This window comes from Panthera tigris, chromosome B4, assembly GCF_018350195.1.
Source record: "Panthera tigris isolate Pti1 chromosome B4, P.tigris_Pti1_mat1.1, whole genome shotgun sequence".
NCBI lineage: Eukaryota > Metazoa > Chordata > Mammalia > Carnivora > Felidae > Panthera > Panthera tigris.
In genome coordinates, this window is record NC_056666.1 from 33,995,614 (window position 1) to 34,020,553 (window position 24,940).

Consider the following 24,940-nt stretch of genomic DNA (forward strand, 5'->3'; position numbering starts at 1 on the left):
TAGATACTCCCTATGAGGGATCCTCTGGTGTAGATGTGGAAGCAGTACAGGCAATGAAAATGGGCCACTCTATTTTCATACTGAAAAATAGGGCAAAATGATGCCATGTCAGACCCAGGTCCCACAAGTGTCCCCCTTGACGTACAAATAGAAGAAAAATGCCCATGTGGGGCTGTCTTAAATATAGCAGCCAGACAGAGATTTCAGGAAGAATCCTCCCTGAATCCCAGTCCCTTTCTCAAGGCTCCAAAACCTCATGGAGACTCCAAAACCAGTCCTTACCTTGAAACTCACACCCAGCCAAGCATCCAGCAAGTGCCAACAAGTAGATTAGTCATAATGAAATGAGAGGGAGGGAAGTCAAATTGGCACTCCCTGCCTAGGTTAGGCCATGGGGCTGTGTTCCTCTCTCTGTCTCGTCACTGCCCATAATTCTCGGCTGTGTGTGTTGGCTCCTGATAGCTCTTTCTTCACAATTGCTCCTTGTCTCTTCAACACTTACATTCTGGACGGGGTAGGCTTTTGCGCAGAAACACCTTCCACATGCCTGAGAAGAGAGGTGGGGCTCCAGCAGAAGTGACTCTCCTTCAATTACTTCCAGGTTTCACTAGCCACATGCACACTGTTTCCTTTTTTACTTCCTGTGGGTCAGCTTCCACGTAGCTTTGCGTAGTTTATGAACATTTTGAATTATTTCTGAGGCATTTTTATGGGCCTCCAGGAAGGACAATGGGCAAAAGGTTGAGTCACTGCCAGCGCCCAAACCCTAACTCAAGCTAACTAAACTCGACCTTGCCTTGCTTTGATGTTGTTCTTTTCCTCCCAACCTGTACGCACAAGTATAGTCCGAGAGCTCCCAAAATATGAAGAAGGCTCACACCCCTCACCGGGGCCCCTCATTGGCATAAAAGGGGGAGTTTTAGAACACATTTCAACAGAAAGGGAGTCCAGGGCCCCAGCTCTGCCTTGCTATAGAACAGAGTCTCCTGGGGCCATCCTAGGATAATTAGTAGAAAAATTTTTACAACTGAGTCAGAATTTCCATTGGCCTCGTATGTTTTCTTCACCTCTATTCTTTCTTACCTAGCTTGTTGTGATTGTACATTAATCATATGAAACTGTTCCAAATGTGCCTATTAAGTGATTGAATTCCTTATTCTGTATTTTTGTAAAATATCAGGATTATTTCCATTTTGTCACTGTTTCATAGGATAGCCTGATTTCTTTTAGGTCCTTGCCTGGGACTGTAGGCCTTTAGTAATTATTTCATAGTAAGTCACCTGTTACCAGAAGAACTTTACACCCAGGGCTATCTGCCTCTCTAAGCTTCAAAAGCTCCCTTCCCTGTACCCTGTGTCCTAGTATTACTGGGCCTCTACTAAAGCCAAGTCCCTGAAAAAGATGAACTCAGCTAAAAGGGTAAGGGCCCCAAGTTTAGTTACTAAAGACCGCCACTACCAGGCAAGGACATAAGGGCACCAGAAAACTCAGGACCTCAGTGAGTTTTGGTTTCCTCAGCAAACATAGGACAAAACCAGAGCGGTTTCACTGGCAAAGGCCTAAATAAATATGTTTTCATTCAGTTCTCATGTTCTTTCAAGGTTATAATAAAGCCAGGAATACTGTGAAAGTACATTCTAGAGAGGGTAATCCTCTTAACATGTGGTAGCTGCTCAGAAAGCAAACCTGAAACTAAAAAGTATGACTAGGTAGACTCTAACTGGAACCTTAGGGAGAAGAGTTTGTCTCTAAAAGTTAACTCGTAAGGGGTTTCTTAGACTGAGCTCAACCCGATAACCAGTGAATAGCTGATATTGACTATAATAGGATTATAACAGCTTATTCATTCTTTTTTTTTTTTAAGTTTATTTACTTATTTTTGAGAGAGAGGGAGTGAGAGTGTGGGAGTACATGCACGCACAAGTGGTAGAGAGGGGCAGAGAGAGAATCCCAAGCAGGTTCCTCAGTGTCAGTGCAGGGCCTGGAGCCTGACATGGGATGTGGGGCTCGAACTCACGAACCGTGAGATCATGACCTGAGCCAAAATCAAGAGTCAGATGCTTAACCAACTGAGCCACCCAAGTGCCCCAACAGCTTATTTATTGTTTCTCTGTTTTTAGAACTAAGTCAGAGAGATACCAACTATAAAGTTTCCCTCCCACCATTTTACCAACAAAAGACTTACTTGAGTTAGTAGGTTCTTCTTTTAAAAGTAAATATTCTCTCCTAGAGTTACTCTAATGTGAATTACTCTAAACCAGCTACTTCCCTGTCTTTTAGCTGGTTCACCTTTCTTGGGGAATCAGCATTGGTACAAAAGCCTAGTAACATTGGGACACAGGGTGCAGGGAAGATGGCTCCAGGGCTATCCAAATCTCAGTGAAGGGCTTTGTAGAAGTAGGCAGCACTGGGCATCTGGGGTAACGGGGAATTGATAGTATGTAGAAGTTAACAGCCAGAGTCTTAAAGGCTTTGCTCTATTGCTGATAGCTAGCAACCATCCTTCATGCTGCTGAAAATATTGCACCAGAGAGCTGTCTGTATTTATAATCAAGGGAGCCCCTTCTCTGCCAAAGTCTTTAACTCAAATAAAAATAAGAGATTAAAACTTGAAGCTAACTCCTATTGTTTCCCCCATGTGGTGAATACTGGTTAATTTACCATAGTCTATGTACTAACTCATAGAAAATAATTTAGGAAGACACATAGTAGTAATAATAACCGATAATAACCTAGCACTTATATGTACTAAGCATTGTCTAGGAGTTTTATGTATAGCATTCATGTGATCCTCACAGTAGCCTGTGAGGGAAGTATTATATTACAGATGAGGAAATAGGCACACAGAAGTCGAACAGACTTGGTCAAGGCCACATAAACAGTCGATACAGAGTCAGGATAGAATCCATGCAGAAGATCCAAGAGCATTGTTTACACACTATGCCATACAGCTTCCCTTCATCTGTTTTCTGTAACCTCACCTTGTCAGTACTTGGTAAAAGGGAAAAACACTATGTGTAGCTCCGCAAATAAGATTTTTGTAAACATGTGTGAATGTGCTATATAAATCAATGAGTGTGCATTTGGATTATTTCTGAGAGATATACATCCTCCAGTTTCCTGGGCAGTGATCCCAGGGCTAGGAGTATGCCTTTGGGAAGATACTATATTAAAGAGAGAAAGGTTTTATCACTGAGGTGTGAGGGGGGGAAAGCATCAAAAATTGAGGAAGAGAATAATAATCACTGAATTGGCTGTAAATAATATGAAATGGACTCCTTCTTTGTTTTCTCCATGTCAGCTGTCTTTGCTCATTACAGATAAAATCAAGCCTAAGGTTTGTATTAGCACGAATAAGCCCAGAACAGGCATATGTCCCTCCAAATGGGAACATACCTTGCTGACAACCTGGAGGAGACGGAATTATGTTTGGCGGGCGGGGAGGGCGGGGGATGTTTATTGTTGTTGTTCCCTGGACCCCAGTGAAACTGCTTCTAACTTATAAATCTTTGCTTATCCTCTGGCTCTACTATCTCATTTTATTATACTTCTTTAAAACGCTCCAGGATGGTTGAACTGACATTTTCATTCTTACTGCTTTTACAAAACTATCATTCACAGTCCTCATAGGAAATTACCTGCCCTGGCCCTGGGTAGAGTTTGGGTATGAGGGAAGAGAGAGATGATTCTATGCCTCTTTTGTACCGACAGTTTGAATAGAGTCACCTGTGATGTCAGAGAAACATGGATGTTCTTACCTGCACAAGTCTGGGCTACTTTGGACTCAACTCACATGTCAAATGACTGACTTTTAAATCTTTGGACTAAATATACATATCATTCCGGGTGAACAATTTTGGTTTTGCCCTGTTGGTTAAAATTTGGTGCAGGCACAGAACTGATTTCAAGAAGTGTCCTGAACACATTTGGACACAGCTTTGGAAAGGCATGACAGGATAGGGAGCTCCTAGAGCTCACAGATAAGATGTTTTTGGAAAGTGGAAAAAGAGAAAGAAGATACGTTTTGCCACATTGTGTCTTCAAGCCTAGTTTTCTCCCTGGGTTTACTGAGAGGTCCTGCCATAATGTGTCTGTCACAGACTATTCTAGCTAAAAGTGAGTGAAAGGAGAAGTCTCCTTTAATTCCTACTTTGGCCTAATCGTGGGGCTCGCACGTAAGATAAGTGTGGACAGTATGGGGGTATGGGTAAGTTGTCCTTGAGTGGCATTGCTGAGGGTGAGCAAGGTCATCTTTTGTAAGTGGAGGTGTACCATAGGGTGATGAAAGTCCCCGTGTCTCATGCAACGACTTGTACATCTGCTCAGTGTGTGCATGAGAACTAGCTCCTCACTCAGCAATCTGAACATCTTCCCTAGATTTCCTCTCTGTGGGCAGCAAGCCAAGAGCTGTCTGTTCAGCGTGGCAGTTTTCAGTTGGCCATTCATATATTGCATTTCCGTTGGTCAAGATGTCTTACCTTGGCAGCAGAGATGAAGATTCATGAGCTCACTACTCTTTGTTCTTAATGCACCCAGTCCAGTCAAGCCACAGTCAGAATATTTGGTGGACTGGTGGCCTGTTGGTGGGAGATTAGAAATAGTTTGATATAAATTCTAGGCCAGTGCTTCTCCAGCTCATCACTGTTGACATTTTGGGCTGGATAACTCTTTGTTGTGGAGACTGTCCTGTGCATTGTAGGATATTTGGCAATATCCCTGGCCTCTACCCATTAGACGTCAGTACACCCCCCTCCCCAGACTATGACAACCAGAACTGTCTCCAGCTATTGCCAAATCATACCTGAGGGAAAAAGTCAGAAATGGCATGACATTGATATGCAGTTAACCTCAATTTTATTGTTCCCAGTAGGAGATCAGGAAAGAGTGTGAGAATAATGAAGGTGATACAGGACCATGTTGGAGCCTTACAGGAGTATCTCTAAGTTTTTCTGCCTCGCCCTGTGAAAATTATGAACACCTACATTCCAAAATATGTATACTTATGTACATGCCGGTACCCCACTAACATTGCATTTGCTATTGGGCATTTACAAAACATTTTAGAAGGCAGGGTAAAAAATAAATTAAGAATGAAGGTCTAGGGGTGCCTGGGTGGCTCAGTCAGTTAAGCGTCTGACTTCAACTCAGGTCATGATCTCACGGTACGTGAGTTCAAGCCCCACGTCAGGCTCTGCACTGACAGCTCAGAGCCTGGAGCCTGCTTCGGATTCTGTGTCTCCCTCTCTCTCTGCCCCTCCCCTGCTCACACTCTGCTTCTCTCTCTCTCAAAAATAAACATTAAAAAAAAAAAAAAAACTTGTAAAGAATGAAGGTCTAGTGTTTTTTCCAGTGAATTAATTGTCCCTGCACCCTCAGAATGTGCTTACCCTTCTGGGAAGACCACAGCCTCAGAGAAATGGGCTGGGTCTAAATGGAACAAGCATAGATCTTGATAACAAAAGATCCTAATTTGAGTTCCAAGTCTGCAGCCTATTATCCTTGTCATCTTTGGTCATTACCTTCTTGGAGCCTAACATATGAAATTATAAAATGAAAAAAAAATAGAGCCTGCTCCTCTCTATTTCATAAGGTTGTTGTAAAAAGCAAATAAGCTAAAATGTGTGGAAACTTGTTTATTTAAAAGCTTTATAGGAATATCACATATTATCATTTGTAGGAATTCCAGAAAATTCTGGAATAATTGGAGTGAGAAAATGAATTAGGACTGTTTCTACTGACTGGCTGATGGTCTCCCGCTCTGGTCTGTGTGTCCTGTGGGGTTAGGACAAGAAGGCCCATTGGGATATGTTCTAACCAGCAGAGGTTTAGGGGAAGGGGAGATCTGACTGGGGGGAGAGATTAGGGGAACAGAACAGTAAGAAGGGTTTGGCTCTCTTTAGTCTTTAGGGGAATGGGCTGGGGTGAGTTGGCCTGCGTGCACCAAATGCCAGCTCTTTTGAAGCATTGTTAAGTCTCTGCAAGTGCTTGGCTAAATTTGGCATTGCTTTTTTCTCGGCCTGCATGGATGGGATGTGAAATCACATAGTAATTCCATGATACCCTAGGGAGTCTTCACCATAGTAATGAAAGTGAAAACAATCATAGATAGGGTTTACATTAAATTGTTAACACCTAACCCAAAAGTCAGGCCTGAGCAGGTGCCAGTTAGCCTTATCCTAGGCAGAATTAGGGTTACACATGGTCCTAGGGACTGTCTGCATCTCTGCTGGCTTGACCCACAACCGCCATCCCCTGTAGTCCTCAGTGCCACCTCATGACCCATTTGCAGGAGGGAAGGGTCTGATTTTTTCTTTTGGAATCAGTGTACAGATGGGCACTTTACGGGGGCCCAGAGGACCGTAGCCCCCACCTGCTGCCAATGCTACAGCGTCATTCGTTAGCAAGGACTCTCCGAGTCCAGATCAGTGTGCCCCATTCCATCAGCCTTGTAGAGCCTCTGTCCCCAGCACTGTTGTTTCTTCTCCAGGGCAGTCTCCATGACCTTCTAACAGATGAAAACAAAGATGTAACCGTTGTAAATATGAGTATCAGGTGGTAGTTGTAGACATTGCTGGACGGGATTTTAGTTCCTTTCCAAAAATATATCTTTGGTTAGATAAGGGATGGCTGTTTGAGATTTTGTGTCTTTAAGAGAGAACCTATTTCGAAGAGGCTTTCATGGGGATGTGGGTTTGTCCTTATTGATAGTCTGATTATGGGTAAAGCCCTGAGAAGTTGAAAATCACTTTCTTGGCTGAGCAACTGGCCATGTGTCAGCCACCTGAGAGCCAGGTTTGGATACACTCTTGACTGAAGTGCCACTGGCACTCTGCTCTGGAGTAGAGGAGGAGGGATTGGAATTTAAACCTGGCATCTTGAGAAAAGCGCATCAGCTTGGAGTGCCTTGCATGCAGACTTCTCTGCCTTTGCACCTCTCTTTTTTGGCCTGTTATTGGGTCTGGTCTTACTAGAAACAGTTCTAAGCTGCTGCTAGAACTAACCCACTCTCTACTGTGAAATGAATGAAGTCATTACTTTTGGACATCAGATTATTTGAGATAGTCTCTTTTCAGAGTCTTAATGCAAGGTCTTCTAAGACCTTGGCAACTTCATAGGAATTTCTCTTTCCCAGGTGCTAAGGGAACAGTTGCTGTCTTGGTACACTTACCCTTTTCACAGAGTGGTATCTCCCATTTGTTCTCGGGGCTCTCCACAGAGGCCTTAAAGTTTCTGCATTAAGATGAGGAAACTGAGGGGTGCCTGGGTGGTTCAGTCAGTTAAGCATCCTACTTCGGCTCAGGTCATGATCTTGCAGTTTGTGAGTTTGAGCCCTGCGTCAGGCTCTGTGCTGACAGCTCAGATTCTATGTCTCCTCCTCTCTCTGCCCCTCCCATGCTCATGCTCTGTCTCTCTCTGTCTCTCAATAATAAATGGATGTTAAAAAAAAATTTAAGATGAGGAAACTGAGACCATAATATGTTCAACTAACTTCTTAAAATTATAGTGAATTGATATTCTAGTTTAGATACAGGGTTAGAACTTTTACCTTGGTCATTTATTCAAAACACATTATTGACACAACAGTTGGCACCAGAAACACAAAGATGACTGGAATAATTCCACTCCCTAGGAGAGCCTCTGGTTTGGGGGTACATTCAGCCCCATGAACAGGAGATAGATGCATGAAAGAGCCCTTCAAGAGGACAGAGGTGGATCCAGTAGGCAGAATTAGGTAGCAATAGGCAGAAGTAGAAGAGAAGGGATGGTCTTGACTTACCTTGTTGAACCATCCTTCTCTTTACCTGCCTTTTATGATTTCGGAGATCAGCTCCACATTGGATTGATTTGATGGATTATATATAGTTAAATGTACAGAATCTCCTGGGTGGTGGGGCATATACATAAACTAATACGTGAAAATAGTTTGCTCAAGGCCCATTGCACAACAGTTACCCCCTTCTGATATTTCACCCTCAGGTATGTGAAAGTGGACAGCCAGATAAGGAAGGTAGAATATTAGCTAGAGCACAGCTCTCATGAGACTTAAGAGAAAACACAACCAGACCCCTGTGCTTTAGAAATGCTCACAACTTCCAACACCAAAGAGGTAGCTATTTTAGTAGGGTGACCCAGTTGACTATTAAGGATCAAGTTGAGTATTATCTGTGAGACAGTACAACACATGAAAAATATATTATCAAGACAGCTATATGATGAACTGGTAAGAATTTTTGTAAGGAAGAGTCAGGTATATACCTTAAAACAAACCTTTTTGCCTTGGCCACATATAGTGACGTGTACCAGGACTTCCATCTGCCAAAAGGCACCTTTGGGAGATACTGTAATAATAACAGGAAGAATAATTTAACATTAGAAAACAGACTTAAGGGTAAAAGTTCCATGGAATCACACAGATGAAGAGCAAAGAGCTGTGGTGGAGAAAGAGCCCCTCAGTACCCTGATGAAGGGAGGGCAAGTGCCCTCAGCATTCCTGAGAGACAGCATTCCAGTCTGCATGAGCCCCCGTTCCCATGCAGGTGTTTTTTGTTTTTTTTTTTTTTTTCTGACACTGTTCTGATTTGATCCCTGTTGGGTTTTTCCCTTCTTGGCTTCTGTCATGTAATATTTAGCACAGAATTTCTCAACTCTTGGTAATTAAATGTCTCCAAAGCAACTGAGCTTCCCCTTGAATCCACATAACCTCCTTTTCTCTGTGCCCACATAAAAATACAGTTACCCCAATTGAAGAATAAATAGTTCATGAGTAAGGGGCTGTTAACAATTCTACCCTGCACAGTTTAATGGAAGGAGCCCAAGCTGCAGAGTAACACAGCCCTGGGTTTAGTCTTGGATCTGCCTCATTTGAACCTTTGGGCATATTACTTAACATCACAGAGACTCAGCACCCTCAGTGTAATAATAGTAATAATAGTTTTGACAAGAGTGTTGTGACAGTCACTGGCCAGTGTGTGTAGCATACCTGTCATGGTGCCTGACACAGGTAGTTGTCTTTATTCCTTCATCACCTGCTTCAGAAGCAGATTCTTTGCTAGTAGGAAGCCATAGTAGAGTCTCTTGGGGGCTAGATGGTAGAGGGGCAAAAGCCACCTAGCCCTAACAGTGGCTTGGAAACTTCTTTCTTTGGTCTCCAAAGCAAGAGGGTCCTTTTCCATATACAGCTGCAATGCTTGCAAAGTGCATAGTGCAGAGAATGAGAAATCTCTGTAAAAGGTGTAAAAATGTGAGCCCAGTCAAGCAGAGTCTACTAAGGCAAATGAACTGAGGAGCTAAAGAGGGGGAGAGCCCAAATTTGTGGTCCCAGGCACCTTATAATAAGCAAAGAAAGGCGTTTTACAAACTGTAGGGCCTTTTATCTAGCCCTAATAAATCTTTCCTCCCTAGATTGGGTTCTAGGCTGGGAGTGACATCCTAATCCTAAACACAGGCCAAAGTCCTTCTCCCACAGATACCAGATCACATTGTCCAGCTTGACTAGAGCAGTGAGGAAGTCCCTAAGGCAGGTGAAAGCCAAAATGGCACTCAATTTGCATGGTATGTGCTCTGCCTGCTTTTCAGGCTACTAAGCCAACAACTCATATGGAAACTTGAGCTCAAAGCATGATGGAAAGAGTGGATTAATACCCACGGTGATTATTTACTGTTATGACCAGCCCTGCTCAAGTCATTGGGGTCCAGCTGCAGCCTAATACATTCCAAAAGGAAGCAGGGCCCAAGACCCAGGCTTTGTCCCACACAGAGAAACTCTCTGGGCTGGACGGTGGTTCTATTTTAGACCAGCCACCACTTCAGATGGTTTCATCCTTATTTCCCAGTATATGAGGAAACATGAGAGAGTGTAGTTTCTATATCATTTCCAACAAGAGCAGGGAGAAAACAAAATTAAGACACAAATTCCCCCTGTAGCCTTATAAGGGTTGGGGTTCTGTGTGAGGAGGGACACCCTAATCTCCCAGGGTGATTTTGTGAATGTTTCTGAGACCAGTGAACAATCAGGTAACATAAAAGTCACTGTGACAGATTTTGCACTGGGTCCACGAATTTAGATTTGTACTGCCAGCCTGGTGATTTTCTTCAGGAAACTTTATTTTCCTTAACACCTCCTTGAGACCTTATAGCTCAGACCTAATTCATGACTTGGTGCTTTCCTTTGTGCAGGATTGTGGACAGGCAAGGCTTTGGATGAATGTGTGAGAAGGCCATCTGAAATTAGTTGACCTTCTTTAAAAAAAGAAGTTGCAACAAAAATATCCAGGAACTTTTGATAAGAGAGAGCATCCTTAAGAGAAAAATCTCTGTATATCAAAATGGCAAGAGTACTTTTTTCCTCAAATGATACTAATCATTGCAAATCACAGGGCCATTTTATCAGAACATGACCACAGTTGAAACCTTTTGACACCTTGAGTCATTGGTTTCTCTTAACAGATATGTGACACCCATAGTCCATCAGAGTGCAGGCTCCCCAAGGGCAGAGATCTTGCCCGTGTTGTCCGCGGGTGTGCCTGAACACCTAGCACAGTGCCTGGCTAGAAGTAGCATTTCAATAAATATTTGTTGAGTGTATGCTTGAATGAATGAACCGTAGCATCCATTCTACTTCTAAATATGGGGAATATGATGAAAATCAATTATCAATCTCAATTTACTGTGCCTTTCCTACGTCCTTTTTAGACTTTCAGATTTCATTCAAGCTTTCCCAAGCTTATAGGAAAGGAAAAGGAATGGGGAAACAGGCCAGAAGTGAATATGGGCAGAAGGAGAGCATCCCCTCAGTTGCTCCAGTCTCTTAGGTGATACCCTTCACAGTTGCCCAAAGTCCTACAGTGTCCTATGCATCTGGCTCCACCTCGTAATAGGGCATTTCTGCCACTGCAGGAGGAAAAGGGGGAATGGCGCTGCTGCCTGCTGAGGACTGGGAAGGCCCGCCTCGAGAGTGTCATGTACATCCCTCGTGTCCCTTCAGGAATCAGACAGACACAAATAAAGGCTTTTGGCAGCTGTGGCACATCAGCTGAGAGCAGGTTGTCCTGTTAGGAAAAATATTTCTTTCAGGATGATGTATGGAGCTCATGCAGGCAGTGACTGTTCCAAAACAGAGCCGTTAGGTCAGGCCCAGTGCCTTTTTCCTATTTAGGATGCGACCCAGATCCTGGGAGCTGTTTCCTTTTGGTATGTGTGAAGCTGGAATTGGCCTCCAATGACCCGAGATCTGCCTGCCCTGACTTAGTGAAGACTCAGCCTTAGAAATTATTCCAAATCTCTCATCCACTTTTAGCTGGAAAGTCCCTGTATAGTTGCTCTTGCACTGAGGCATGTGAAGTGGAGAGGCCAGGTGGGCCTGGGCCAGCCAGCCTGACCCCACTGGTTACACAGTGACTTGCCAAACCAGCATCTGTCAGCTATTTTTACATCTGCTCTCCTACAGTCTTTGCTCCCTCGAGCTCTTCTGTTGTTGAAAGAGGGAGGATCCAGGGGATGAGGGAGAAGTTCTGTGTTTGTCACAGTGTTATAGCCACTGCTCAGGTCTCCTCCACTGTTACTTCCTTTGAGATCTTAGTTTATCATCCCCATCTGGTTAATCTAGAAGAGAGCCCCTTGCTTTAGCACAGAGAACCAACCATGCTAATTTTGTTGATTTCTTTTTTTTTTTTTTAATTCCCCATAGCATTTTGAGGACTCCAGAGCTTATAGAAATTCTTCAAGGAGGATGGAATGTCCTTCCAAATGCCAGATTCTGTGCTCTAAGATGCTCTCATGAAGTTCTGTGCCCTTCCTCTTGAAAACTGTAGTGGGGAGGAGAGAATGGTGAAGAGTCCCAAGGGGGAAAGCAGAATAGGACTCTGTGGAAACACTCCTTCCTTTTCTTTTCTTCACATCATAGGCCTAGGGACAGCCATGGTAGTTTTCTGAAGTAATGCTGTCCTCCTTGGACTCAAATCTTGGCTGCACTGCTCACTGGCTGTGTGACCTTGGGCAGGTTGCTTAATGTCTCTGAATTGAATTTCAGATACCTCATTTCCAGCTATTACCTCCCTTACAAAATTCTTTTTTTAATGTTACTTATTTTTGAGAGAGAGAGACAGAGTGTGAGTGGGGGAGGAGCAGAGAGAGAGAGGGAGACACAGAATCTGAAGCAGGCTCCAGGCTCTGAGCTGTCAGTACAGAGTCCAACACGGGGCTCTAACTCACAAACTGCGAGATCATGACCTGAGCTGAAGTCAGACGCTTAACCGACTAAGCCACCCAGGCGCCCCTTACGGAATTTTATTTTAAAGCTGGCTAGGCAACCTCCATATTCCTCCAGAACATCTTCTTGACTTCTCTGGGTAGAGTTGCCCTTTTATGTATGCACATAGCACCACATGCATGCATAAGCCATGATACTTGACACATCATACTGAAATGATTCCTGGGCAGGACTGTCTCTTCTGTGACTAGCCCACAGATCTTTAAGAGTAGAGAGTGTTTTAGTCTGCTTTGTTGCTCAAGGTTCTGGTAGAATTTCTGGCACAGAGTATGGTTTTTACCCACTAAAAACAGACATCACGTATTGAGTGTTTCTCTGCATGAGTGTGTTTGTTCACTCTACCTTGAAATTGCTTGGATCTGAATTGATGAGTGTTGGTTGTTTGTTTCCCTGAAGTGGTAGTTCTTATTCTATTTTTTTGTTCCCTAGCTAAAAGAAATACTGATTTTTATTCTCTATCTATGGAGTTCCCCAAAACTTTATACTTGGGTAGTGGCTTCACATGTATTTCACTTTCTTGTCTGCGTTCTGTTTTAAGGACATTTGTCAAAAATACATGATGAGAAGGAAAGAATCAGATGATATTATAGTCAGGGGATCCTTAGCCTTCCCATGTTTATCATGTTGGGTTTTGATGAAGGGAAGGAGCAACAGAGGACAGGAAGACTGATGTTTGGAAATGATGAACCAGTGCATTTGGAGCCTGTGCACTCCAGAGGCCAGGGATAGGGGGGTTGGTTTGAAGGATGCTGAAGCAGCATCCACCTGATGTGCTCCCTGTCTCTTTTTTCTATTACCTGAAGCCCACATATTTCCTAATTGTCCAGATGCTTTGATCCAGCATTATAGCTTATACTTTGGGCAATGGGCCAGGGATGTGTAAAATGCCCCAACTGGAGTTGCAAAGACTAGGACAGGTGGGCGTTGCACAGGGCCCTAGTGAGCCCAAGGATTCATGCTCTGACTCCATCATTAGACATTTACTTGAATTTATAGATGAACGTGCCCTGGGTTTTGCTTTTCAGTAAAGATTCTCTAGTAAATTTGAAAGATGCTATTTGGTGGAAGAACCTGGTAATCCAATAGATGCACTCAGACTTTATTCTGTGACTACCTGGATTCATAAAATGTTCTTTCTAATGATATTACAGAGAGGTTGAGAACATTGTACACAACAAAAGTGCCAGGCTTCCAGAAGATTTTCTGCACACCTGTCATGTCACAGATATTACTAATTCAATATTCCTACCCCTTTACTTTAGTCCTTCATTACAGAGGTTCTGGCCTTCACCTGATAAGCCACCTGTCACTCAACACTGGGTTGGTATGATGTTGCCTGCCAAAACCCAGTGTTATCTCTTAGATCTTAGAATGGCACCGAAGGCCATGCATGCTCTGTTCCCACCCCAGTCTCTTTCTCTTCACTACCATTTCAAGTACACTGCCACCAGAAAGTCTAGTAATGCCAAGCTGCCATTGCATGTCAGTGTACCTTAGCTATTGCTGTTCCCTCTGCCCAGAATTCCCTTCCCATCTTTGTCAAGTAACTGTTGTTCATAATCCAGAGCAAATGGATACAACACAAACTGGTGCTAAGAATGTTACTGGGCATCAGTTACATCACTTAACTCATATTTGCTGAATCCTGCCCATGTGCTGGGTTTAAGCAGAAGAGGAAGACAATAGGTTTGGAGTGCACACAGATTTGGCATACGTACACATACTTGTATATATATGTATATAATTTCATTCCACATTCATAATAATCATAGGAGCTGAAGGTTGTCCTCATTTATAGATCAGAAAATTTTCCTGAGATCCTTCAGCTTGTCACTCATGGAGTCAGGTGCCTAGCCTGGATTTGTCTGATTCTAAGCTTACAGACTATATCACATTACAGTGAAGACATTAAAGAATAAATATGGTGGGCTTCTTCTGACCAAATTTGAGATAAAAAGGTACATGAAAAAGAATAATAATGGGGGAAACAGGGAAACTTCTAGGTTAAAGGAGAGTAAGAAAACATAGTAGTCAAATACAATATTTAAGTTTTTCAAAATCCATGAGTCATGGTGGTACTCAGAGAAATGGGAAAAGTTCTTTACAAAGAATGACAGTGGAGAAGGAATGATAAAAATTTTTAAATCACCATTCATCAATGGATTGGTACAAAAACCACTGGATGAAAGTATAGTGGAACAGGATAGTCCCATGGTTTCTACATTATGACCCCATGGATTACTCATTAATTACAAAGGGGGAAATCCTCTCTTTACAGCAGAAAGATGGTTGGGCACCACCATACCCAAGCAGTCAAGCTGGTATCACCAAGAATGAGGCAACCTGACAATATTCCTCCGAACTGTGCAGCAGAAGGGGCACAACATCACCTATGTGTTCTTGTTAAATAGGAAATGTTTACCATGAATCTAATTGTGACAGGACAGACACTTCCATAGTGTGAGAGGTCCTGCAGGCAGCTGGCCTGGACACTGCAGGTTGGCCAGATGCAGGGCATGAGCCTTGACTGGGTCCTGGATCATTAGGGTGGGGGGCAGCTGGCAAGACTCACCTTCTCCATGAAAGCTACTTTAGAGGGGCTGGATCAGTGAAAAGCGCTTCCTTAGAGTCTAGCCCAAGTCCTTTTTACCCCCTCCCCCACAGTCACCACCACCTCTTCCCTCCACTGGGCTTGGGTTCAGGGATGACAGAGGAGACTGAGCCTGCGCCCCCCCCTTAGGGGCTGACTTTTGTTTCTCCTGCTCGGGGAAGGGCTGCCACTCCAGCCCACAGTCCTTTCCTGGCCTCTGTGACCTTACTGACTTTCAGGCTGTCCCTTGTCTGGGTCCCTGGCCTTCATGGAGGGCCTGTCCCTCCTTTCACTGAAATGAGTGGTGGCTCCCTTGGTCGCTTAGATATGCTTGTCAGTGCCCCCTCCCTCCGTGCACTTTCTCTGTCCCCCACCGCATGTATTCATTTCCCTTCACTTGTCCTAGAACTTTGCTGCTTTGCTTGTCTTGCAGGTTCAAGTGTGAATGGCCTGGAAGAGCCTAGCATTGCTAAGAGACTCAGGGGTACTCCTGAAAGGATTGAGCTGGAGAACTACCGCCTGTCTGTGAAACAGGCAGAGGAGCTGGAGGAGGTGCCCGAGGAGACGCAGGCTGAGCACAACCTGAGCAGCGTGCTGGACAAAGGCGCAGAGGAGGACGTGGCCAGCAGGTCAGCCTGTGCCCGGGAGCTCCGGCCCCGCTTTCTCGTGTGCTGCAACATGCCCATGGCTTGCCCTAGCAGCCTCTTCCCCAGATGAATATACTGTCCTGCTTGTGGGGGGAGGCAGCACCGTGCCCTCGGCATGGGATCTGAGCCAGACTATCGGTGCCACCTACCAGCTGTGTGACACTAGGCAAGTTAAGCAACCTCCCTATGCCTCTGTTCCCTCATCTGTGAAATGAAGGCAATACGAGTACTTTCCTCACAGAATTGGTGTGAGGATTCAATAGTATAAAGTGTTTAAAACAGTATGTGGCACATGTAAGTGCATGTCGATGGTGGTTGCCTTTACCACTACTTTGCATGGCGCTGGAGTTTTTACAAAGGACTTCTGTATCCATCACCTCACTTGGTCATCCTCACAGGAATCCTGCAAAGTAGACGAAAACGTTTATCTTAACCACTCTGTGGTTAAGGAAACACATGGGGACTAATATTAGGATCAAGGATTGACTAAGGTTCAAACTCCGGTTTCCTGGATCCCAGTCCAGGATTCTTCCTGTTCTCCCTGCTGATCTCCCCCTTTCCATGCAGTTCCCTCTCGTCATCTTGTTAGCTGGTAAGAACTTAATGCAGAAATTCAGTAAGTAGTTCTTGAACACCTACCATGGCCTTAACACTTTGTCTTTCATTGAAAAGGTAACACGAAAAAAAATAAATAATAGTCCCAGGTTCTGCCCTCAGGCGTTGTTTGCAAATTTACTGGAAGAGAAAGGACTTCCACATGGGAACAACAGAAACCTGAAGCAGTGTGCTGTTGAGGGGCAGGTGGTTCAGTAGAAGAAACTTCAGGGTTGGACTTAGGGGCTTCTGTGAGGACACCAGTTCACCCTGCAGTCTTGGGGAAGCCACATCACCTCTCCAGACTTCCTTCTTTCTCCTCTATATAAAGAGAAGAACAGAAAACTTGCATCCCAGGGACCACACACAGCAGCCAGTGATTTTGTGCTTGGCCATCCCGATGTTTTAATTAAGTGTAACTGAATGATGCCTGAGGAGGACATGTGCCCTCCAGCCCCCACAGAACTGCCTAAGTCCACTGTCTTAACTCCTTAAACTTAATGTTTTCATTATGACCCAGGTCTACCAGGGTCAGTACAGAACTCAGAATGCTCCATGAAGATTATCAAGGACATGGAAAGGGAATAAGATAAAAGCTGGAGTAAAATCACTATTGGTCAGACTGTCCTGCAGGGCTTCTGGGGAGCCCTTACTCTGTCTCCCAGACTAATGGAGGCTTTGCCTTATCATTGAGACACCAGCAGGATGCTTCTTTGTTGCCATGAGTAAGGAAGGGAATGTGTGCGGTTAAAGAAAACAGTGCTTTTTTTTTTTTTTTTTTTTAAGTTCCAGGAATGTTCTTAGGGTGTCTGCTGGGCAGAGCTACTTACAGCTGCATTCTACCACCTCACACATACTTTGGATCAACTGCTTCTTGGGCTGGCCTCAGAGACAGCATTTCTGTGCATTGTTGGGCAGCCTCCCCCTGGGTACCTGCATTTCAGAAGCCATCACCACATACACACTGTTGTCACACAACTACATCTCTACCCAGAACATCCACAGAGCATGTGTTCCTGCTCTGTGTCGATGAGGGAGAGCCCACTCTCTGCAGACCTAATAGCTTAGTCTCAGGGTGAGTGTGGTCAGCCAGCTTTTCTGCCATTGTGATTTTTCCTCCACTGTGATTTGTAAACTAACAGGGAATGAGGCAGCAGTATGTAGCAAGGACATTTCAGGAAGGCTACACCGTGGCACATGTAGCAGGGTGCAATAGGAAGGGCAGGATAGAAGAATATGAAATCAGTCTGCATCAAATGGTGTCTGCCTCTTTTTTTTTTTTTTAAGTTTATTTATTTATTACTTAAGCAATCTCTACACATAGCATGGGGCTCAAACTCATGACCTCGAGACCAAGAGTCACATGCTCTTCCGACTGAGCCAGCCAGGTGCCCCAAATGGTGCCTGTGTCTCAAACTCGACAGCAACAAGTGGCATTAGCTCTTTGCAGAGTGAAAAAATGGTCTCTTAAACCAAATTGCCCAGAGGGAGGAGCCACAGATTTTGTCTTATTTCCCTGAGGGCAGTGGTCAGATGCAGACAGTGTATCATGTATTTTCTCCATCTTCCCTGTAGCACCAAGCAGAGTTAAGTGCATTCTCAGCCCTCAGACCTTCCTTGAAGATGAGGAATGACTGTTTTAAGGAATTCACTGGTCCAATCCAGGAACTCACTTTTGACAGGTTTAAAGAACTCTTAACTTCATCGTCTGCTTGGGGGAGCATTGCAGTATCATAATTCAGAGCATGACATCGGAGTCAAACAGACCTGTACTTGAAGCCTTGTTCTACCACGTAGTAGTTAGGGCCACATTTCTTGGCCTCTCTGTGCCTCGGTTTCCTCATCTGCAAAGAACACTGCACCTCATTGGTTTGTTATGAGGATGAAATCAAATAAAACAACTGGCACAGTGCGTGGTGCCCAGGGAGCACTAAATTATTGCCACCCCTACTGTCACCACCGCAGTGCATTGTAGCTCTAAGCACAATACAGGGGTATCCCTCACGAGGAGGGGCAGGGCCAGTGATTCTTGTATTGGGCTCCTTAAACGGCTGGTTTAAGTGCCACAAGTTGGGTTTGGCTTGGCCCTAGAGCAGTGCTGATCAAACTTTGCTGGCATCAGAACCACCGAGAGGGCTTGTTAAGCCAAAGATTGCTGGGCTGTTTTTTATTCAGTCATTTGGGGTAGAACCCAAGATTTGCATTTCTAAAAAGTTCCCAGGTAATGCTGTGGTCTAAAGACCAAGGATGGCTGCTCTAAATTTCCCTGATTATAAGTGCCACCTGGCACATGTGGTAAAAACGTAATTCCTGGACCCTCCCCTGGAGCAGCTGATTTAGTGCGCTTGGGGTGGAGACCAGGAATACCTGTTTGTTAACAAACCCCCTAGGTGAGTCTTAGCTGCTTTGTGGTTTAGTTTGCACAGAGACTATTGGCCCAGACCTAATTAGCTCCTTGATCCTTCCTTGGAGTGGGGGAGGGGGAGGGGAAGCATCTTCCAAAGGAGACCCTGGAAATAGTACTTTTACTTTCTCTGGAACAGAACAGGTGCCTGAAGACAAAAGAAAACTGGCTTTATTCTTTTAGTTTTGTTTTTCCCTGATTGCCTGTCTGGAAAACTTTGCCCCAGGCAATGAAGATGGCTTGTGCAGTACCCATCTGCTGAAGTCCTCAACTGTTTGCACATTGCTGGCTCTAAAGAACAAGTTAGCACTAGAGCAAACAGGTATCCTTTCCATCCAGATGGGACAACCAGGTTACAGAGGACTCCCCAAAAGTCGATGACAGGCCATCCCAAAGGGGCTTTGCTCTCCATCAGAGTAACACAACAAGGAAAAGCCCCTCCTTCAAGACTCACCAACATAAGTGGAAATTCCTGACCGTTCCCTCTCTTCTCCCTTATCCCTTCTCCAGTGGAGGCAGTAATGTGAGCCATTGCTGAGCAGGATACTGCTTTTAGCGTGGATTAAATGTTCATCATGTAATGATTGCTGGACAATATACATCTTCTCCAGCAGTCTGCTTAGCAGTATAATGTTTACACAGTTGTCAGAGAGGGTGGGATCTAGGAGTGGACTCTCTGATTATGAGTGGATTCATTTAAAAATGAGAGCCATGATTCCCTATTTTCCCTTAAACCATCTAAGAACTTCATGTGCTGTTTGACATAGCAGCCTGCTTCATTCACAGTAGGACCTGCCCAGATTTCCAGTATCCACTTTCTGAAGTTAGACCCAGGCAGCCAGGAGACTGGTCATGATCTTGCTCCTGGGTTTGCCACCCTGACAGCTGCTAGTGGCTGAAGAATTCTTGGGTTCTTGGTGAACAATCCAAGAGGGCACGGTGTGACAGGTGCAGACACCGGAGGGAATCCTGATCTCACACCAATGATCCAACCTTTTTAAGCTTCAGTGGCCTCATTTGTAAAAATGACGATATTAATATATCCTGGAGTCCTAGAGTTATTGTGTAACTGAGTGACCTAATTCATGTGAAGTGCCTTGTGCCACGTGGCACTTCATCAGGGCTCAGTAAGTGTTCGCCATCACTACTGTGATGATCACCGTTGGCCTTTCTCTGGCACAGCAGAACCTCTGTTCAGCTCATAGAAGTCTGGAGCAAATCTTGTTTTTTTAGAATCTAGTCCATGTGCCTGCTGGTCTTACTTCCTCCTATCAGGCCCCACCATAGCCTCAGTGAGAAGATGGCATCTGATAGGGAGTTCAGGTAAAGTGCTTTGAGATCATTGATCAGATATAAATTGTAGCAGGGAGGATTTTTGCAAGGTGTCATTGTAACTCAAAGGCTCTGCTCCTACTGATGGACTTCACCAAGGGGCATCAGAGGTATCATCTGACACCTGTGAATTTAGGTAGCAACCTACCCTGGCTTTCTCTGGTTGTGCATCCTTCCTTGCCTTTCTTGGCTGTGCTAGGCACTACAAGCAGCACTTCAGTGAGCCAAGCAGACCTGGTCCTGCTCTCAGAGAGAGTGCAGTCCAGGGGAGGTGGACCTACATCAAACAATAGATTGTTACAAATGCTGATCTTGATAACTATATTTTCTTGTGGCCTTCATCTCCTAGGAGGCTATAAACTGAGAGGTCATGCTCTCTTCCCAAAAGGATAGAGAAATTGTTCCCTATGTTGTCTTTTGTTCTGGCGTAGTGATCTTCCCACTTAAGATGTTTCTAGGCTGATGTCCAAGTAGGGGTGAGGGGGTCTGCCTCACTACAGATTCCTTCTCTGTACCCTTCCCCCAGCCTCTTCAAAGGCCAGACCCAGAAATTCAGGCACTGGGAACAGCCACAAAATGTAAAAATGAGTCTTGAAGTACTGAGTTTACGCTGTGAATCTTGCACGACATAAGGAGCCTGGCGAGATTCAGGGGACTGCTCCAAGCTCCCATAGATGTGATGGCTTGGAAAGGAATAGTTGGCAATGCTTGTCCACCCCTCTCCTTCACAGAGGGAGGGAGACTGGTTTGCCTGTCTCAGATTTCCAGAAACAACGTATCAAGGCCTTTCAGAAAGAGACTGAGAGCTAATAGCTTATGAAGAAAGGCAAGGGTTGACCTTTCCACCCTATCTTTTATGCTCCATGCCTCACTTGCTATTCTCCCGTGGTCTTTGAGCTGTCATAAAACTAGCCAGTATCACACTCATAGCTGTGAGTCCCATTGCCCTCATCATAGAGTATTAATTGCTCACATTATGCACAGTGCCACTGCCCTCATGACGTGGCACAGTACAAGGAATGGGCCGTGCTGAAGGCACCTCTCCCAAACAGTGGCAGTGTAGTCCCACTGTACCTGCCGACTGCTGGAGTTACCTTGTATGCCTGGCTGGGAAGGAAGGACAAGCTGGCCTGCCTTCTGCCCACCTGAAGTTTGAATAAATTTACATAAGATTTAAGATGAGCATAGGAGGCATTCTTATCCTTATTTCATGTTTGAAAGATGTTAAGTGATGCACATTGTTATATGTTGCTAAATAATAAGATAGTAAACAAATGAAAATAATACCTAAATAAATACTGAAAAACAGTCAAAATCCAGATGCCAAGTTTTCCATGGTCCAAATTCTTATGTTTACTCACCTTAAACTGCCTCCTCTCAACCTTTCATTCCACTACAGTTATCTCCTACCTTATTTTATCATGCTGTGTTCGCATCTTATCTCCCTTGAGAATACGGATCTTTGTATTCTCTGCAATGTGGAGGAAGTGCATTATAAGTAAAAGACGCTCAGTAAATTTTGGTGGGTGGATGGATGGATGAATGGATGAATAAGTGAATCAAGTAGTATTCACCAAAATGAGTTGCTTACAGTAAGGAGCTGCCTCTTTTTATTTTTGTATCCATTGGTTGAGATTTAGTAAGTACTCAAGAATGTTCATTGAATGAATGAATGAATGAATGAATGAATATGTAAATGGGTAAACAAAGAAGTGAATAGCAAGAGTCCCAGAGTATAACACAAACATTATAAAAATCAGTAAAATCCATAATCTTCATAACGTTTCTACATGGTAGATGTGAACATTGCCTCCTTACTGATGCGGAGACTGAGGCTCAGCATAAATAATCAGCTCATGGTCATACAGCTGGTAAGTAGCAGAGCCAGTGTAACACTGAGAATCAGCCACCTGAGAAGTAGGCGGGCGTACAGCCCCCAGGGCTGCCCTCAGACTGACCCAACTAAAGTCTGAGAGTTCCCAAAACCACCCTCAAGTTCAATAATTTGTTAGAAAGACACACAGAACTCACTAAAATGTGTATACTCATGGTTGTGGTTAATTACAGAGAAGGATACTTACTGAAATCAGCCAAGTAAGGAAGTGCACAGGGCAGAGTCCAAGAACATACGGATGTGGAGCTTCCATTGTCCTCTCCCTACGGAGTCAGGACAGTGTTACTTTCTTGGTATTAACGTGTGACAAAACCCATATAGTATTACTCACCCAAGCCTTGGTGTTCAGAGGTTTTATTGGGGCTCCATTACCTAGGTATCAATTGACAGATTAACTGATTAGCAACATGTTGTGATTGATCTCAGTCTCCAGGCCAGCTAATACTTCATGACTCAATTCCCCCGCCCTAAATTGTTGGTCTTTCTGATGTGGCCAGCCCTCACCCTAAATCACATTATTAGACTACTTACCATGACCTAAGGATCCTACGGAAATAAACACATTCCCATCAGGCAAGACCTTCCAAGGGCTTAGAGTTTACATCCCAGAAGCCAAGACAGAGGCCAGACCTCTCTTTGAGTTAGGTTAAATTCTATACTGCACAGGTACTAATAATAGCACTGGTAGTGAGGTGTCATTGACCTTATCACACTGTATTCACTGATTCCCTCTCCACATTCACAGCCCCACTCTGGGTGGGGAGAGAGCACCCCCCCCCCCCCATCACAGGAAGATGGGACTGGACATCCATCCCATGCCTGATGCTTCTGGGGTTTGAGGCTCTCTCATGCCAGAGGCTGGACCATGCTTGATTGGAAAAGCCAAATTTCCTCTAGCCCAGTCAATGACACATTTCTCACTGAGGGCAAAGCCTCTCCTGAAAAAGACTTTTTGGGAATTATCAGACCATGAAACAGGTCTCAGAAACTTCATTTGTATCATGATGTTTGGGGGCTTTTTTCTGCCTTACAGCTATATTGTAGGGCACTTTTATTTGTGTACCACCTATTGACTGCTTAACTCTGCAGGCAGGAAAGGCGGATAGAAATGCTCCCAGGTGGTGGCCTCGAGGGTGGAGATCCACGGTTTTGGCTTGCACAGGTCACGGCAAGGGTCTTCTCACATGTAGTGCTGCTTCCTGTTTCAAGCTGAGCTAGGCCATGTGCCATAAAGGAAATGGTGGTAGAAAATGTGGCTGGTTGTCCAGGGTGATGACCCCAGTGATCGGGATATTTGTTTTCACCCTCTCCCCATAGTCCCTGTACTATAACCTTGTGGTGAACAGCGCCTTTGCTACCGTGTTAACTGTGTATTCCCCATAGTATCCTGTTCTGGGCAGGGCACGTTGTGGGGACTAAAGAACACTGTGGAAATGAATGTGCTGCCTTCCCTCCAGCACACACTCCTTGATTGCCGGCCCGTCTGTGGCTAAGACTTCAGGCCTCTTGGAGGCAGCTTTTCTTTCTCACCATGTTTCCCATGAGAGCCTGCCAACCCACCTGAGTCAAGTAGAGTTGAGTTCCTCAAACCAGACAGATCACGATGAAAGGAGACTTTCTCCTTTCTTGATTCCCAGGGTCTTGAGTTCATATCAAAATGAGTCTGTGCCTCCTACTGTCTCTGAGGGCCTCTGAAACTGGACTCGGTGGAGTTGCAGTTCATTGAATAGAGCCCCCACTCTGCCCCCGCCCAGGCTGAGCTGTTTGCTCATGTGGGTTTATGTAGGGCTTACTTGTACATGTGTATTTCCTCTGGCCGTCTACTCACTCTCTTTCCTTCCCTTTGTGGGTCTTACCTGGGCAGAAAAGCCCACCACACCCCTCTGTGCATGTCCTCTCTCCTTTCCTGCCCAGCAGTTGCTTTGCTGGGACATTTTGCCTCTGGTTGTGGCTTTTGAGCATCTCCTTCTCAGTTTTTGTCATTCCCTCACTTTGGTTGTATGGTTGTTTCCCCACAGCAGTTCTGAGTCCGAGATGGAGGAAGAGGAGGAGGAGGAAGAGGAGCCTCTGCCCACCTCCGACCTGGGCGGTGTTCCTTGGAAGGAGGCTGTGAGGATCCATGCCCTTCTGAAAGGAAAGAGTGAAGAGGAGCTGGAGGCCTCAAAGAGCTACGAGCCTGGGAATGAAGAGGAGGAAGAGGAAGAGTATGAGGAGGAGGAAGAGGAGGAAGAGGAAGAATATGAGGAGGAAGAGGAAGAGTCTAGTGAAGGTCAGAAAAAAATCTCTTCTCTTAACTCTGACTCTGTTCCATGCCTGGGTAAGGCTTCTGTGGCTAGAGTCACACCAACGTGCTGTCTACGGCCCCAGGGGCGATCCCTCCTGCCTCTCTCTAGCCTTAGATTTGGGGAGCAGGGGAGGCCATTGGCAGTGGAAGTAATGTCCCTTGTGCACATTCTGAGTAGATATTGGAAGTGGAAGGCAAAGGGTCAACAGCATAAGTACTCCAACCAAATTAGGTCACTCATTCTCCTCTCCTCATTTTCTGTTGTTTTTTTTTTTTTTTCCTTTAGTTTCTGTTAAAGAAATTTATTTTAATAAAGAAAGGGAATTTAGCTTCCTAGAGGATTCCCTGACTCAGAGTCTGGGCTTTGGAGGCTGCAGAGCACTGAATCTCACTCTGCTCAGAGCTGCTGTCACTGAGGAGGGGCCAGGTGCCTACCAGACAGGGTTCAGTCGATGACAGGTAGTAACATGTTTGGACCAGTGTCCTGAGACAGAGCATCAGTTCCAGTATTAAGTCACTCTGGTTGGCTCTGAAATGTTCTCTTGCCTTGGACTTGAAATGTTTCATTCTGCCCCCATCTCTGGCTGTGTGTGTCCTTGAGTGATGAGGAAGAATTTGGTGGGCATCCTTTTTTGTCTCTGTAAGAGAGAGGGTCATTCTTTCCCTGCCCTGTCTGCACAGAGGTCTGGAGGGTGGGGAGGAAGAAACTAGGGCAGGTAGAGACCTGAATCCCCCTGACGACGGTGCCATGTTAATTCACGGCCGTGCTCTCTCTCCAGGGGACATGGAATGGAAGAGAAGGACATGGGCCTTTAAAGCACCAATCCCTCCCAGCCGTTGTCAGAGGAGCACATTAGATTCTGGACAGCCCCGGGCCTCGTAGAGTTGGCACTAGATTGCTCTGCTGCTCCTCCTGGAATTCATTGT

General features: G+C 44.9%; 1 protein-coding gene across 2 annotated transcripts in view; it reads left to right on the plus strand.

Moving 5' to 3' along the window:
- Positions 1-24,940, plus strand: part of MICAL3 (microtubule associated monooxygenase, calponin and LIM domain containing 3) — a 205,194-nt gene that overhangs the window by 138,289 nt on the left and 41,965 nt on the right. For both annotated transcript variants that reach the window (XM_042991467.1, XM_042991469.1), the window contains 2 exons: positions 15,292-15,487; positions 23,748-23,998. In XM_042991467.1, the coding sequence (XP_042847401.1) occupies positions 15,292-15,487; positions 23,748-23,998 (447 nt within the window). The remainder of the gene's footprint in view (positions 1-15,291; positions 15,488-23,747; positions 23,999-24,940) is intronic.